General features: G+C 39.6%; 2 protein-coding genes across 3 annotated transcripts; one reads left to right on the top strand and one right to left on the bottom strand.

Annotated features, from left to right (window-relative positions):
* Positions 1–3605: 3605 nt before the first annotated feature.
* On the bottom strand, positions 3606–8367 carry LOC134487324 (olfactory receptor 5F1-like). Of its 2 annotated transcripts, XM_063289060.1 has the most exons (2): positions 7762–8364; positions 3606–4550 (listed from the first exon to the last, which is right to left on the bottom strand). In XM_063289060.1, the coding sequence occupies exons 1-2, from the start codon at positions 8362–8364 to the stop codon at positions 3606–3608; spliced, it is 1548 nt and encodes a 515-aa protein (XP_063145130.1). The 2 variants fall into 2 exon arrangements, with proteins under 2 accessions (XP_063145130.1, XP_063145131.1); XM_063289061.1 differs by lacking the exon at positions 3606–4550 and having other exon boundaries at positions 7429–8367.
* A 5541-nt stretch (positions 8368–13908) lies between these two features.
* Positions 13909–14856, top strand: LOC134487325 (olfactory receptor 5L1-like). The gene has a single exon (XM_063289062.1). It carries the CDS (start codon positions 13909–13911, stop codon positions 14854–14856), a length of 948 nt encoding a protein of 315 aa, XP_063145132.1.
* Positions 14857–17287: the final 2431 nt, after the last annotated feature.

Below are 17287 nucleotides of genomic sequence, written 5' to 3' on the forward strand. Positions count from 1 at the left end.
GAGTTCTAGTCCCATCTTGGGCACAAAGCCAGCTGGGTGACCTTGGGCCATCCTCTCTCACAGCCCTGGGAAGGAGGCAAGGGCAAACCACTTCTGAAAAACCTTGCCAAGAAGACTGCAGGGACTAGTCCAGGCAGTCACCAGGAGTCAAGACTATTTTTTTTTCCTTTTTATTTTAATTAATTTTTCAAGATATAATAAAGACACATAATGCAGAATATAAGACCGATAGAACACATGTCTAAAAAAGAAACAAGAAAAACTAAAGCGGTGCAGGAATAAGCAAAAAGCATATCAGACCAGTGGCTTCTGACCTTTTCCAGCACAGGTATAAAAGTACATAAAAGTTAATCTCTTACTATTAATGAAACTTTTAGTAACATTATTTCTCTAAAATCAAACCATTCAATCATCAAAACCTAAAATCAAGACTTCATTATTTTGTGTTACAAGCAAATAGTCCAAGAGCAGCTTCCAGATAGAAACGAATCCAGTTACAGTGTTTTTTCTTATTGCTGCTGTCAGTTCAGCCATTTGTGCCAATTCCATCAATTTAATCATCCAGTCCTCCATTGAGGGAATTTGTGCATCGTTCCATCTTTGAAAGGAGTCAAGACTATTCTGAAGGCTCAAAAAAAAAAAAAAAAAAGAGAGAGAGGGAGAGGGAGAGGGAGAGGGAGAGGGAGAAAGGCTGTATGACAACTGAACTTGGCAAGAATGCTACCAATGCTCAACTCGTGAGAGTCATGTGAGCCATACAGGAGGGCTTAATTTACTTTCATATATGCAACTGTAACAAATGGGAAAAAAAATTGAGAACCCTCCACCTCAGACTGTGATGCCCGAAGCTGTAGCTAGTTTAGTTTATGCCTAAATCTGGGTCTACCCAGGCACATGTGGAAGAAATAGAAAAACTTAAGGACATCTTCCCTTGCTTCTATTGTTGCTTCACGTTATGCTGAAATTCAAAAGCATTCTAAAGGTTCCTGTTTCACTGGGAAAAAGGATTTTCTTTTTCGGTTTTTGCAAACACCCTTCTTTCCTCTCTCTCTCTCTCCCCCCCCCCACCCCAGTTTAAATGGGGAAAAAAAACTAAAGACAAGACAAACAAGCACACTTTTTAAGGGGCCGGCTAGGAGCGAGAGAGAAGCTCTGGAAAGGCAGGGCAGCCATGATAGACAACCTGCATCTGCTACCCTTCTCAAAAGGACATTGATGTCCTATGGAGTTATGGGATGGGAGAAAGTCCTCCTCTGTTGGTTTGTGGAAGCATCTCTGTTTCTTTGTGGTTCAGCGAAGTTTCAAGGAAAACTGAAGAGTCTTGTAATGCCTTAAAGATTAATATATTTAATACAGCCTGAGCTTTCACACTACTTCACCAAATGCATGGAGTTCATGTATTTGTTTATTTCCTCCAGAAAAGGCATCTTAAATAGAGATTACCCACAGAAGCAATCCTGAGAAGCTGATGGGAATTGTGCATCTAGCTATGTAAGAATTGTCATTAATTTATACATTTGGGGCAGTTTTGCAAAACAGCAGAAAAGTCTCTATAATTGTTGCATATGGACATCTAAGGGCCTGGTGGGTGGTAGTACATATCGCTGTTCCAGGCTCAGAAACAATCTGTTAACTCTTGGTTACGAGAACCACTGTAAGTGCGGTGGTTAAGGTGTTGGCATGGCACCAAGAAGACCAAGGTTCTAGTTTACCCTCAGCCATGGAAATTCACTAGGTGACTTCAGGCCACTCTCTCTCTGAGCCTAACCCACTTCCCAGAATGGATGTGGCAAAAATGGGAGGAGGGACCACTGTGTATGCTGCCTACAGCCCCAGAAGAAAAGGCAGAATATGAGGAGGAGGAGGAGGAGGAGGAGGAGGAGGAGGAGGAGGAGGAGGAGGAGAAGAAGAAGAAGAAGAAGAAGAAGAAGATGGAGGAGGAGGAGGAGGAGGAGGAGGAGGAGAAGAAGAAGAAGAAGAAGAAGAAGAAGAAGAAGAAGAAGAAGAAGAAGAAGAAGAGGAGGAGGAGGAGGAGGAGGAGGAGGAGGACTCTTTCACAGACATGCCCTATTCAAATATACACATGTATCAATCATCAAATCCATCATTCTCACCCCGAAATTGTCTTAATATATCTTCATCACTCACATATGCTCAACTGATATAAAACAATCACACTGTGTCACAGAGATCATTTCATACAGTATATCTCCCTATTTTCTCTCCCTCTCTCTCATTCTCAGACATGTAACTAGAATAATGAATAATGAATCACTTGACCAATTGGGCTTATAGACAACCTACCTGTATGAGCAGGAGGTAACTCACAGGATAATAGAAGTGCCTCATTATATTTCCAGAAGCATTTTTTTTTCTGTGTCTCAAAGATTATACTTGTATGCTTAATCTATCATACAGTATGAGCTTGTCACAGTAACCCTTTAAATGTGCAGCTGATGCTATTATGTTGAGTCACCATGTTAACAAAGGTGCTACTGCTTCCTTCTGTGACCTTGATTCCCTTAAGTATCTTTCACAAGAATCTGTATGGGAGTTCAGAATGTATCCTGACTGGGGATCATGCAAGTCATGGTCCAATATCTCTGCAGGATCTGGTATTTTTTTAGCAGCTAGAAAATAGGTTGCAAGACAACTTCTGGTTTTTTAATGGCCAGAAACAGGATGTTTCTACAGGCCTCCCAGAGGGCACAGTTCAAATTCATCAACTGACTCATGTGATATTCACAGAGTTCTTCAAATGCTCCCTCCTCACTTCCTTAGCTGGTTACCCCAGAGGATCATGATGGGTGGCTAACTATCTGCTCTAATTTTAGATTGATCGTAACTATCCAAAGAATTAATTGTTGCTATCCCTCAAAGTGCAGTTGAGGGCTGAATGAAAAGCAATGCCTTTACCTTCATAACTTTAGTTTAAATATGGATATTTTAATAAATGAAACAGGAAAATAATTGTTGAAATTAGCACTTTTGTTATTTGTGTTTACTTCTTCACATGATCACCACCTTTGGCTATATGCTTCTGCCAACGATGGATATCTAGTGGATCATCTAGTGGAGGCCTGTGCCCAGTACAGGAATCAACTAGTACAGCACTCCCGAGGGATGACCATTCAGGCTCTAATTAAACATCTCTAGTAAGGGAAATTCCACCATCTTCAGAGGCAGTCTGTTCTATTGCTGGAATGTTCTTACAGTTAGGATTTTTTCTCTTGATGTCCAACTGAAATCTGCTTCCTTGTAATCTACACTCATTGTTTCTTGTCCTGACTTCATGAATGACTCTGAACAATTCTGCACCATCTTCTATATGACAACCCTTCAGATGCTAGAAGATAGCTATTATATCTTCTCACTGTCTTTTCTTTACCAGGCTACGCATACACAGTATCTCCAACCATTCCCCATCAGGGTTTCCTGCCATGGTACCTTCTACTGTAAAAGGTCATTATTTACCATTTTAATAACCAATTACAATATTTTAGAAATATTTACAATTTTTACAGTATTATACAGTTCCAAAGTAAAACGCAATACACAAATTGAGGAGCTTATCTGGGTGGGTTGAAACACTCCAGACTTAATAATTACTTCAGATGTGAAAATAGATTTCTAACCATTGTTCTCTTCAATGAAGCCTTCACCTCCTTGTTTCTCAGACTGTAGATTAAAGGGTTAAGCATTGGGATGATGAAGGCATAAAACACAGACACAGTTTTATTCTGATCCTCTGAATAGTTTGAACTGGGTTGCAAGTATATAAAGAGGCCCGTTCCATAAAATATGATTACAGCAATCAAATGAGAGGTACAAGTAGAGAAAGCTTTTTCACGGCCAACCGCTGAGTTCATCTTAAACACTGCGGAAAGGATATATGTGTAGGAGCTCAGTATTATCAGGAGAGAGCCCAGCATATTAATTCCAGCACAAATAACAACAAGAATTTCAGTTAAAAAGGTGTTGGAACATGAGAGTTTGAGGAGTTGGGGGATCTCACAGAAGAAGTGGTTGATTTCATTGGACTGGCAGAAAGATAAAGTGCCTACCAGAGTGGTATGAATAATGGAGTTCAGGAATCCAGCTGTGAAGGCTCCTCCTGCCATTTTGAGGCATTGGGCATGGGACATGAGGGAAGGGTACAACAAAGGATTGCAGATGGCCACATAACGGTCATACGCCATCAACCCAAAAAGAATGAACTCTGTACTTGCAAGAGCAACAAATAAATATATCTGGATGATGCATCCTGTGAAGGAAATGGTTTTCTTCTCTGCCAGAAAATTTTCCAAGGCTTTGGGGGTAATATTGGAGGAATAACAAAGATCTATGAAAGCCAAGTTACTGAGGAAAAAGTACATGGGTGTATGAAGCTGAGGGTCCATTCTGATCAGCAAAATCATGCCCAGATTACTCACCACCGTGATAAAATAGATTAGTAAGAAAAATACAAAAAATGGAATTTTCAGTTTTGAGTTTTCTGCAAATCCTAGGAGGATGAATTCAGACACTGCAGTGTGATTTTCAATAGACATCTCTGTTTCTGATTGATTCTTGTGATGTTTATGGAGAATAGATATGGATCTTCATGTACCTTCCAAAGTCATAATTAAACATTTTAATTTTTTTTAAAATTTTAATAGTGAAAGCCAAACAACAACAAAACACCCCCCCCCCAACTCCACCCCAAGCCCTACATTATCAACAGAGAAAGTCATGATTAAATATGACACAGACATAAGAAAATCTTTTAAGGGGATTTTCTGCCAAGAGATACTAATTTGTCACTTTAGAGTGTGGAGAGAACAATGTTATATGATTCTTTCTCAGTCTGCAAATATAAAATCAACTTCATTGTAAAGTCAAGGGTATTAATAGTTTGCATATTTGTGAAATGTTATTAAAGTTTAATAATCATGAGCTCATGATTTTGAAAAATACATGCAGTAATAAAAATCCTTTTCTTTTTAATATGCAGTAATATACCGTTATATGAATTTCTTTTTCCATTTTTATTGCAGGCAATTTAAAATGCAGTTGTTAATAACACAGGAAAACCCACTTTAAGCTATTCTATTTTCTATTTCATAGTGAACACTGGAGTTTAGCACTGTGCACTGATTCTCACCATGTTCCATGAAGGGTTGTGGATGTATGGACGGTGCTTACCATGCATGTATCCCCTTCTGGAAGATGAATCCAAGTGTCTATATTTCATGATGTAGCAGTAGAAATCACTTTAGCAGTCGCTCATGAAACAATGGCCTACCACATTCCACTTCTTCTTAGAAACGATTATCAGCACATACACTGACTGTAGAACTGTCAGTACTAATCTTTGGTGGTAGATACAGTATCTCCAGATGTGGACACATTTATTTTCTTTTTGTAAAACTCATTTCATAAATGTTTGGGTAACGTTCCAATACCAAAGACGTGTTATTTTAGACTGATGGGAATAGGGACAGTCGGTCCCATGCTCATAGGCTTGGAAAAGATCCTAGCACCTAGACCATACAAGAAAAAGGTTGGATCCAGAAACTTTCTTCCATCTGCCTATTGTACTATATGTATTATATGGCAGTACTGATGCATCACTAATTTATCTATGAGAAGTGAATCTGCATAGGTATGCACACCAGTCACTGATTTCTGCTGAATAAAGAAGAATAGCACTTTTCTGCATTTTAGTACATATATGTTGCTATATGCTTCCTCCTTTGTGAATTTTGGATTATTAGAAAGGATTTTTTTCCCCCTGAAAGTCATTTGCAAAATCTAATTGCACAGGATAATTGCATTTGGGTAGAGTATATACATTGCATTACTTAAGCCACAAAAAGGAGAAAATAACAGCAGAAACTGTGTCTGTGTCTGTGTCTGTGTCTGTGTCTGTCTCTGCCTCTGCCTCTGCCTCTGCCTTCATTCCATTTTGATCCTGTGCCTAATCTCACAACATGCATGAAGGCACCATTTTTGTCTGCATGGAATTCTCCATTAATTTCTATAAATGGAACAGTTCCACACTGGATTAGAGAATCCTGAGAATAGAGAACAGAATTTTCAAGAACTCACTCTTCCATGATGAAAAAAAAGTTATGTGATATATATGGATTTTCCCACACTGCACATTTTGGCTGTTACACTGTGCATGTGCAGACACACACACACGTATCAAGTCATTACTCATATATGCCAGTCAAACACCTGGTGGTAGTTGTTCTTCCTCCTTGTTTACGTACTGTGATCTCATATACTATTCACACACTGTGCACACAACATTCCTATCTACCTACCTTTCATGTTCTCATATGTACAATGAACAAATGGAAGAAAGAGAAATCTATCTAACTTGAGTGGTAATAACACTTCCCTCTACGACCAGGAAGAAATTAACTGGACAATAGGTTACCAGATAGGTAAGTCCAGAATCCATCTGCTCTGAACAGTTCAGTGATGTTATTATAATGTCTGGTTAATCCCTCCCAGCAACATCTAACTCCCAGTGTCCCCAGAAGGTTTGGCTAACCTTATCCATGTCTAGGTCCCATACACTTCTGAGATCAAGCTGAACATTATTTCTTCCTGCTACTAACTACCACCTTTAATTTCTTTCAGTCAGTATTCTTAGGGGAGCTCATCCACTAATTTGAGAGATGAAATATCTAAAAATAAACAAGGCAAAAGAGCTAGAAAATTTTGAAAAATCCTTTTTATTTTTCCTCTCCTTTCCTCCTCTTTCTCCCTTTCTACTTACATACGACAGATTGCCATATGGTGTAATAACATTTGAAACATATGGACTTTGACATTTGTATTTTTTAATTATTAGAAGAGTGATCACGATGTTTAATAAAAAAAAATTAAATGACTGAATTGCTGAGAAGCAGCAGTTTACTTCATTGTTTCCTTGATAGTAAAGTATCAGATTATGCATTACAAGCTTTATTTATACATAAGTATTTATTCTATTCTGTAGGGAATGCGTTTAAACCTCATACAAACTCTCTTTTGACTTTGGTCGACCTTGCAAAAAGATTCTTCACAGACTACATTTATATTCTATTAAAATCCAGCTCAGCTTCAGTTATTTTAAGATGAAATACTAACTTCTGTAACCCATAGTGGCTTTGTCATACAGACTGGGAATACTCTGTTCTATAAATTTAACAGGAGATTCTATATCACAGAGGTCAATAAAAATTGCATCAATGTTCCTGACCTAAGTTAAGAGCAGAAACAGGGCTGTAAGAAAGGGCAGCATTTCCAATACATTAAAGTAGACCTTCAAGGACATCACCCACATGTTCTTCCCAGCCCCTCAAATCATTGGTTAACTAACTTGCCCAGTTATTGCGCAATGAAAAAAGTTTGTACTGTATTTACTGAGATTGCAATACTTGGTGCCATTACTCACAAAGAACAGAATCTGCCTCTTGTTCTTCTGAGAGCATCTTTCACCTCCTTGTTCCTCATGCTATAGATGAGTGGGTTGAGCATGGGGATTGTAACTGAGTACAGCACTGAAACCACTTTGTCCTGATCCAAGGAATAGCTTGTGCTTGGCCGTGAATACATGAAGAGGGAACTTCCATAGAACAACGTAACAGTGGCCAAGTGGGAAGCACAGGTGGAGAAGGCTTTGCACCTGCCTTCAGTAGTGTGGATGCTCAGCACAGTAGTGAGGACAGACATATAGGATGCTAGAATGACTGCTGTGGTGATCAGGATGTTAAACCCAACCACAGCAAAAAGAAGTCTCTCATTGAAATGAGTGTCTGAGCAGGCCAGGGTTAGGAGTGGAGGCCCATCACAGAAAAAGTGGTTGATCTTATGAGAATGACAGAATGGGAGATGAAATATAGAGATGGTATGCACAGCTGAGCATATCACACCTACAACATATGCCCCAGCCAGTAACCCCTCACAAACCTTCTGTGACATGATAACTGTGTAAAGCAGAGGCTTGCAAACTGCAACATAACGGTCATAGGCCATGGCAGCCAGCAGGTAGCTCTCAGTGGTAGCACAAGCTGCAAAGAAGAATAGCTGAGTGGCGCATCCAGCAAATGAAATCGTCTTTCTGCCTGCTAAGAAATTCACTAGCATTTTGGGAACAATCGTAGAAGAATAGCACATGTCTAAAAGAGAGAGATGACTGAGGAAGAAGTACATAGGTGTGTGGAGTCGTGAGTCAATCCTGATTAATACAGTCATGCCAAGGTTTCCAAGCATCGTAGAAATATAAACAGCTGAGAAAAACAAAAAAGACAACATTTGAAGTTTATACTGGTCTGTAAAACCGACAAGAATAAAATCACTTCCTGTGGAGCCATTTCCTTCAGACATTCCTTTGATGAAAGCTTTGCATGCCAGTCTTTGATTCTGTCAGACGATACCACTGAAACCAGAAGGGAAGCACATTTTTAAAGATACCAAATGCTACCACGTAGGCTATAAACTATTTTCCCTGTTATTTCCATTGTCATTCTAACATGGAATTTTAGAACCAACTTCAGTTCAATATCTTCCTCTTTCTCCTGTAGCCAAGCCACCGCTAAACCTAGTTATATCTTCAAGTTCAGAATTTCAGAGGTCTATTTTCTAAACACTCATCCATGTTCTTGATATATCCAAATTTGAGAACTGTAAGCTACTATTTTCCTCTTTCAATCCTCCTTTATATCCAGGCAAAACGTTTCTAATAAATCTGTCCCCCCACTCTAATTTAAATATTTCCCCTGATATTTAAAGTAAGGGGATTTTCTAAGTTGTATATTTCATAAGATGCACACATCATTATAACGATTTACATCCTGTGTTGATATTGAAATGCCAGGAAACTCTTTGATTCAGACAAAATGCTACCTCCAATTTTCACCTATCTCCCCTATTCACCGGTGCTCTCCTCCCTTTGGAAAGTTGCTCCAGTGTAGAATATGATGCAGATTTGTATAGGAGGCAGGGGGGAAGGTTGCCTATTGGATGCTTTCCCTCGTGTAAGCAAGCGTGCTTTCTGATAGTGCAAAGCCATAACCGAATGCAAATGATTAATAGTGGAAATAGGATCAGACACTCCAGACAAAAAGGGAAAGTACCTTGGGAGAGACATGGATGGAGAGAATAGGTCTTCTTATTTTAACCTCACTAGGAAATTCTGCTTCTTACTGTTGTATACTTGCTTATCTGGAACTCTGCATTGCTGCAAATAATGTATTCTTCCCCCAAGTGCTTCTGAATAGTGATCTTACTCACTCTTGGGACAGAAGAACAATGGTTAATTTTGAACTTGCTTATGTCTTGCTTCCAATGGTTTCCTTACAGTACTTGTGGTTTGCTGGTTTGCTGAAGGGAGCCTGGGGGGATTCATTTCTGTTAGGAAAATCACTGTGAAATTATCTAGAGGTTCATTAATTCATACACTGCACCTTCATCTATGCATCTTGTTAAGGACCATATGTCCTGTTGGAGGCACCAAACTGTCAGTTTACTTCTGTCACTACATAGTGCAAAATAAGGATTCCCTGACATAACTTGTTGATTAATCAATGTTAGACTGAAAATCTATAGCTTAGGAGTGGGCAAGCTTTGAGTACCCAAGTGTCAAACCAGCCATATTGTTTGTAGTGTGTCAAGAATTGTACTGTGTGCCAGGCAATAATATCATTGTGGGCAGGACCAGTTGGCAAAAGTGAAAAAAAAAGAAAAAGAAGCAGCAGCCACCCTTAAAAACAGTCAGTAAAGCCCAACATTTGCTAAGACAAATAGCTGCAGTATTGTCAGCAGTATGACAGAGCCTCATGTGGCGCAGAGGGGTAGGCGGCAGTATTGCTGAAAGTCTCCCCACGACCCGAGTTCGATCCCAGCAGAAGCTGGATTCTTGGGTATCTGGCTCAGGTCGAGTCAGCCTTTCATCCTTCCGAGGTCGGTAAAATGAGTACCCAGCTTGCTGGGGAAGGTGATGACTGGGGAAGGCAATGGCAAACCACCCCGCTATAGTCTGCCAAGAAAACGTCGTGAAAGCGGCATCCCCCCAAAGGGTCAGACATGACTCGGTGCTTGCACAGGGGACCTTTCACCTTTTTTCACATGATGACAAAGCCGTGAAGGGCCGTGTGGCTTCCTGGCCATGAGTTACCTCTCTAGCCTTTTAGATGGTCTTCAGCAGATGGTAGGATATTGTTGAAGGGCTTTTCTACCAAAAAAGAATCAATTATGATGCCAGGTTGTGATGGTGGCTCTAGGGCTGGAACTTAAGGCTGAAGACTGTAGCCTTGTAGCTGAAGGTGCTTCAAGTGACAGAGGAAAGACAAGCTAATTTCTGCTTTGGCCAGCCTTGAACTAGCTAATTTAGGAAATGACATTTCCTCTGCCATGGGTTCTCTCCTTATCCTACAGGATTATTCTACCTATTTTTCAAAATCTATATTGTCATTCATTCATCAAGAGAACTTCTTTCACATGGTATGGCCATCTTCTGATGAGCTAGTTAGCTGTTATCCCATTAGTTTATTTTCAGAATGGGGTAGGCCATTTACATAAACTCACTTCCTTTGGCTTGAGTAATACTTTGGAGCATATTAAGCTTGGAAGTGTTTGGGGGCTACAGGTGACTTATCTCTTTCAAACAGACCAATTTCAGGAAAAAAAAGGTTATCAAATATTTGTGTTGGACCACAAGGAGATGACTGTTGATTGTTGTCAGCCATCCAGGGAGACATATTTAAGATGGTCATCCATATACATTTAAACAACAAACAAACAAAACAAGCAATTGAGAGGACAATATATATAGCGGTTAAGGTGTTGGACTTGGACTGGGAAGATCCAGGTAGTAATAATACAGAGCCAGTTTGGTCTAGTGATGAAGGCAACAGGCTAGAAACCAGAAGGCTGTGAGTTCTAGTCCCGTCTTAGGCATGAAAGCCGGCTGGGTGACCTTGGGCCAGTCTCTCTCTCTCAGCCCAACTTACCTCACAGGATTGCTGTTGTGGGGAAAATAGGAGGAAGGAGTATTAGGTATGTTCACCGTAGGATAAAAATAAAAATTAAAAAAAAAATCTATCCTCAGGTATTGAAGCTCACTGATTTTGGGTCAGTTACTATCCTTCAACCAAAACTAACTGGAGAAAGAAATAAAAGTAATGTCTCCTTCGAATCAAGCTGATGATTTCATAGACATGTCTATGTAGGGTGTGGTGGGATTTTTTTTTTTTTTTTTGGCAGGGTGTCTACAGTATAAAATTTGTTTGCCATTGCCTTCTTCCAAGATGTTTTTCAACTTCCCAATCTAGTCATCAGACTTGGGATTTCCCAGTGTTGTCAGTGGTCTCCTGTTCAAGGACAAATCAATCTGACCTTGTTTAGTTTTTTCAATCTCAGCCAAGGGCAGCTGCTGCCTTCTGAGAACTGGAGAAAAAGTGGGATATAAATCTAATATGCCTACAGATACAGGAGTAGATATATGAAGTTTGAAGGGCTTTTAAAATTTATTTTAATTATGAGATAGGCACTCATAATTTTTTAGACAAATACATGCAAATATTCCTTTACTACAGGAGCCTTTTCAGTTCAGTCTCCATATTCCCCTCCCCAGTTTTTAGGGGGAGATGCCATATGAATAAAAATGATATAGGGTATGTCAAAAAATTGCTCCTAGGAAATAATTCTAATAATTCATTTGTCTCCTCTCCAGTTTCACAAGCTATTGATAAGTACACATCATATAAGGATCACTGAGTAATTGGCCCAGAGCACTTCAGAGGGATATGTACAGGGATGCTGTGATCTCTCTTTTAGCAGGCAAGACACCTTCACTATGCCGCAGACACCTGGACATTAAAGCCTGGAAAAGGACCCTGGTGCCTGGTTGGACAAGAGGTGACGGTGCTTTGCCTGGTTTCAAAAACTTGCATCTCTTACAGGAATCTTTCACTGCTCCTGATATTCCTTGAGAAGTTCCCTCCCTCCTTTTGAGGCAACAAATCTAAAGTACTTCAGAGATCATATCCCAAAGGTCACTGAGATGATTGAAAAAGGGCCACTCATGCATTCCAGTAGCATTTGCCTTTGAGTTCAAGGAAGAGGAGTCTGTTGCCATTGGCTTGGCCCAGCTACATGTTTCTAGGGTTGCTCTGTTATTTTTCAGTATCAGGTGGCACCAGGTGAGATCTGGAATTAATTTATATTTAGCCCAATGTAACTTACAGTAAGTCTGGAAATCAGACTGGAGATCTGAGATTTGAAGAAAGCATGATTCAACTGGCATTTGCAAGTCAGCATGCAAGGGAAATTTATTCCATTCAAGAAACAAGATATTTTTTGAAAAAAAATAATTATGCATAGGCTATAATGGGGAAGTAGGTTCTTTGAATTAAACCCTGTTTCAGTTTGGGAACTGCGTCAAAGAGATAATCTGATCAAAGCTTTGTCAAATTGAATCACTCCTTAGAAGCTTTGCAGAGCAATGCTTAGGACCCTTTTGGCAGACTGGAACCTATTCACTTTCTAATCCAGAAGGCACCCTTCAAAATGAGCCCCATGAGACCCAGAAAGCTGCCCATATAGTTTAGTGTTGATTCTAACAACCTGAGCAGGGGCTTTCAACTTCTTTTCACATTCTGTGGTTCTCTGAAGATGACCACTACAGGTTGAAGTTGGGAGTGTTTTTATTTATCCATTTATACTATGATCCAGATATAGAAGGTGTATGAGCTGCAACAGAAAGGGACCTAGTAAAGTATTATGTGAAAAAAATACACCTTTGAACATCACCTTTGGAGGCCTTCTTGTTAGACACATAATCCCCATCCACAAATTGTTTCCTTCATGGTGCAGAATAGAGGAGCGATCAATAGTGTCCTACTTTCCATTTCTATCCTGCTACTACTATGGACATAAAAGGATTAAAACTGTAACAACCAAAGGCCACTCCCTTTGGGACTGTCCATGCTAATGACCCACAGTATGATTTCCAGTAGTAGCCCTGGAAAATTCTGCCCGTTTTGATAGATACAGATAATCCAAATTCTTGCATGGTCATGTCTTTCTCTCTCCCTGCTTTTGCCTGCTTTTTATCCACTTTGCCAACTAAATGTTTATGATATCTGCTGATGTTTAACAAACAAACATCAACCTATATTTTTGCTAGCTATACTGAGTGGTGTGTGTGCTTGCTTTGATCTGGATGTAGGGATTGACTGGGGGTGTGCTGGGTGCAAACCAAACTGGAAATTATTCACAGTAATTTTTCAACAGCTCTAAGATGGGAAGCTTGTTCAATACTCCAACTGTTCTCACTGCCTGTGACATTCAAGCATTTGCTGTTTTCATAGAAACATTGACTAACATGATGGCTGGTGTTGGTGGGTCTTTCTTACATGGTCCACTCAAATTAGCAGTGGAGTTCTGTCTGAGTGATGTGTTGACTTGACTTATGGCTGATGAGAGATGTTTCTGTAAGGTTAGGAGAGGGAAAAAATGAACAGGCTGCTGATACCTACTAACAAAAAACGGGATCCAACAGGTAAGCAGCACAGAGAAACACTGGACTGCAATACTGTGAAGGATCTTACTTGTAATCTCTTTACAGTCAAATGCTTTGATGGATTTCAATAAGTGATTGGTTTGGCAACCAATTTCAAAGCTGAATTTCTTTAAAAATTATTGATAAACACTCCTTTATTGGTATTTTCCTTTTTCTCTCCCCGTTCCCCAAAGGAGCAGCATTCGCAGATGAAAAAAGAAACCACTCTTTGAAGAGCAAAATATGAGGCCAGAAACATGTCGTGAGCTTTTGTCTACAAATAGACATGCTCTTTAGCTGGTTTCCAGGTCAAATGCCTCTTCATATTATATCTGATGTGATACTTTCCGGTTCATGATCTGAAAGGAATGGAGAAAGGAAATGACACACTGGTGACACAATTCATTCTTCTGGGTTTCTCAGACTACCCAGAAAGTCTGCAGGTCATTCTCTTCCTGATGTTTCTTGTGATCTATATTATGACCCTGGTGGGGAATTTTGGGATCATCCTGTTAATTAAGGTCGACTCTCGTCTCCATACCCCAATGTACTTCTTCCTCAGCCACCTATCCTTGATTGACATTTGTTATTCTTCATCTATAACACCCAAATTGTTGATTGGTACTGCCTCTGTAGTAAACGGCATTTCATTCTTCTCATGTGCAGTTCAGATGTACCTGTTTATCATGCTTGTTGTTGCTGAATCTTTTCTCTTGGCTGCAATGGCATATGACCGGTATGTGGCCATTTGTAACCCTTTATTGTACACTGTGATTGTGTCCAGAAATGTCTGCATCTTTCTAGTGCTTAGTTCTTATCTGTGGGGCATTATTTGTGCTCTAATTCATACAATTTCTGCTTTTCGGCTACCATTCTGTGGAAATTCCATCCACCACTTCTTTTGTGATGTTGTGCCAGTGTTAACTCTTTCTTGTTCAGACATCCAGCTCAATAAGATGCTGCTCTTCATTTTTGCCACCTTTGTGGAAAGTAGTACCATCATAATTATTCTCATGTCCTACATTCTAATTATCACATGTGTTTCAAGGATTCACTCCAGCAAGGGAAGATACAAGGCCTTCTCCACTTGTGCCTCTCACTTCACAGCAATCTCGGTCTTCCACGTGACAATTCTCCTAATCTATTGCCGGCTTAATGCAAGCCGTGGAAGGGATTCAAACAGAATTGCCTCTGTCTTCTACACGGTGGTGATCCCTATGCTGAACCCTCTGATTTATAGTCTGAGGAACAAGGAAGTGAAAGGAGCTTTCCAAAGGCTGGTGGGGAGAAAAGTTTTTTCTCCATCAACCTCTTGAACAGATTTTCTTATTTACTGTCAGGGCAACCAACTGATATCCCAAAATAAAGACAAACACTCTTCCCAGCTAAGAGCTCATAAAAACTTCCTTTGCAATGACAGAGAAAATGCATTTCTCAGAAGGAAACGAAAGGCAATTCCAGCATTCCTATATTTGTGTTGTGAAGCTCTGTAATATATTTCTTGGGGAGTGCTGGTAGGGAAGGTCTTGCTTTGTTTTGTTTACTTTAAAGTATTCAAAAATAAAAACCAGGATTTTTTTTTCCCATGACAGTCTCCCTTGTTCTAAGTCTATGGGTTTATAAGGCTCATCTCCCTGTGAGGCTTGAGATGGCACATGACTCCTTCCTGAAAAGAAATCAATGATAAGGCAGGCAGGGGAAATGTTTCCTGCATTCACTCTGACATCTTCTTGTTAATAAGTATTGAGTAACAGTATGAAGCAAACAAAACACCCTTAATAATGAGAGGAGTTTGTCCTTGATTGATTGATTGATTGATTCAATTTATATAGCCACCCATCTCAAACCAGTGACTCTGGGCAGCTTACAATAATAAAAATGATCAAACAATAAAAACGATAAAAAAAATTAAATATAAATATAGTTGAGATCTCAGAAACCATCGGTGTTAGCACAACCATGTAATGGGGCCCTTTGCACACTCGGGGCTCCAAGCCTGGGCACAAAGCCAGGTCTTCAAGGCCAAGCTGCCTCCTCCTCTCCTCTACCTCCACCTGTCTCCTCCCCTCACTCTAATCTGCAAACAGGATGGTTTTGATCAGAGGCTAATTCCAGCTGAGTGCCAAGTATCAGCATGTGCTTATTGTTCTCTTGGGGGCATCAGCCAAAGTTGTTCCTTTTGCCTAGCATCCTGCTGACATCTTGGAGATGCAGAGGCCAAACACATTTCCTCTATTTGAAAAGCATTTGAACCCTTTTTTAGCTGGGGTAGAACATGGTACTCTTTGCAACTGTCGAGTCAATGATTTCTAAAGTTTCAGTATTCGCTTGACAATTCTCACATATTTTTTGCGTATCTGAGATATGTGCATGTATGTATAATGTTTTGGGTAATGTAGTTATCTCTTACTCCCCTCTCTGGTGATCTTATTAGGGGCTGGTTCCCTCAGGCACAACATATCCAAGCAATCAATCATTTTCTCCCTGATCTATTTTGGCACAGACAAGTCTACTTTCCATAAATCTGCCCTCTGGCTTCAAATATGCTAAAGCCATTTACTTTCTGCTGAATGTAGAATACTGATCAAATAAATATTGTACTCAGATTAGTAAACAAGTCTCTTAAAGAACAGTAGCCTAGCTAACAGCACTCTTGGCAATCAATTTACAACCCAGAAATGCTGTTACTGCATGAATTATCTCTGGACGCAAACAGTAGGGAGAGTTGTGAACCACTTTTAATAAGACGTCATCCTGGGTATTAGTTGAAAGGCTAATTATATCTTTATTTAAAAGTACATAATCAGTAGAGTTATAAGAATAAAATAATAAAGAAAAATGTGTGTGCGGAGGAGGGTTTTACAGAACAGTTCTGAATGGAGTCTTTAAATCATTACTGAAAGGGGCTCAGTGTCTGGAGCATCAAAACATACCATTCTCCTCTGATCATTATTTTTGTATTTTAATTATTGCTTAAGAGAATTAAAAAAAAAATTATTTAAAACGATTTTAAAGCTATGAAGATAAGCTAGTGCTTAACAAAAACTATCTTGGGTTTTTCTCTTCTCCCCCACATTTCAAACAGAAATAAAAAACAAGCCAGCTAAACATTAGTGTAACTCAGAATAAACTCTAAGCTTCTTTGTGTGAAGGAGAAAAATAAAAATATGTCACTTAAACTCCTCGAAATAACAGTAGTCTTCCACATTGCCACTACACGCATACATAGTGATATTTCAGTTTGACCGGAGCAGGGCAAAGCGGGGGAGGGATAAACAATTCTAAGCCACACCTATATTTTGAAAAGATGTGATGCCTCTTATTAATTATTTGTTTATTAAACAAATCTGTATGCTGCTGCAATCCCAAGACTCTTAGTGACTGACAAGAAAAATAAAATAAAATAAATAAAAAACAGCATACAAACAAGTCAAATAAAGCCAAAACACAACGTATGGCATCGTGCCCCAAAAGACTTCTGGAAAAGATCAGTCTTCAACTCTTAATTGTACTTCCTTTTCCACTAGACTGTTCTGCTAGACCCGGACATGCAGGTGGGGTTCACACAAGTTAAGATATGGGGTACTGTAGTTTGTTTAATTTTGAGGTAGTGTAACATACAAGACCAACTACCATGGCTTGTAGCTTCCCATTATGAGTGGGACAGACTGCTGTGGTTTGTTCAACAAATCATGATTAATAAAATCATGGCTTTGCAATGGCACAGAACCACATGGGGACATCAAC

Source organism: Candoia aspera, chromosome 1 (assembly GCF_035149785.1).
Source record: "Candoia aspera isolate rCanAsp1 chromosome 1, rCanAsp1.hap2, whole genome shotgun sequence".
Lineage (NCBI taxonomy): Eukaryota > Metazoa > Chordata > Lepidosauria > Squamata > Boidae > Candoia > Candoia aspera.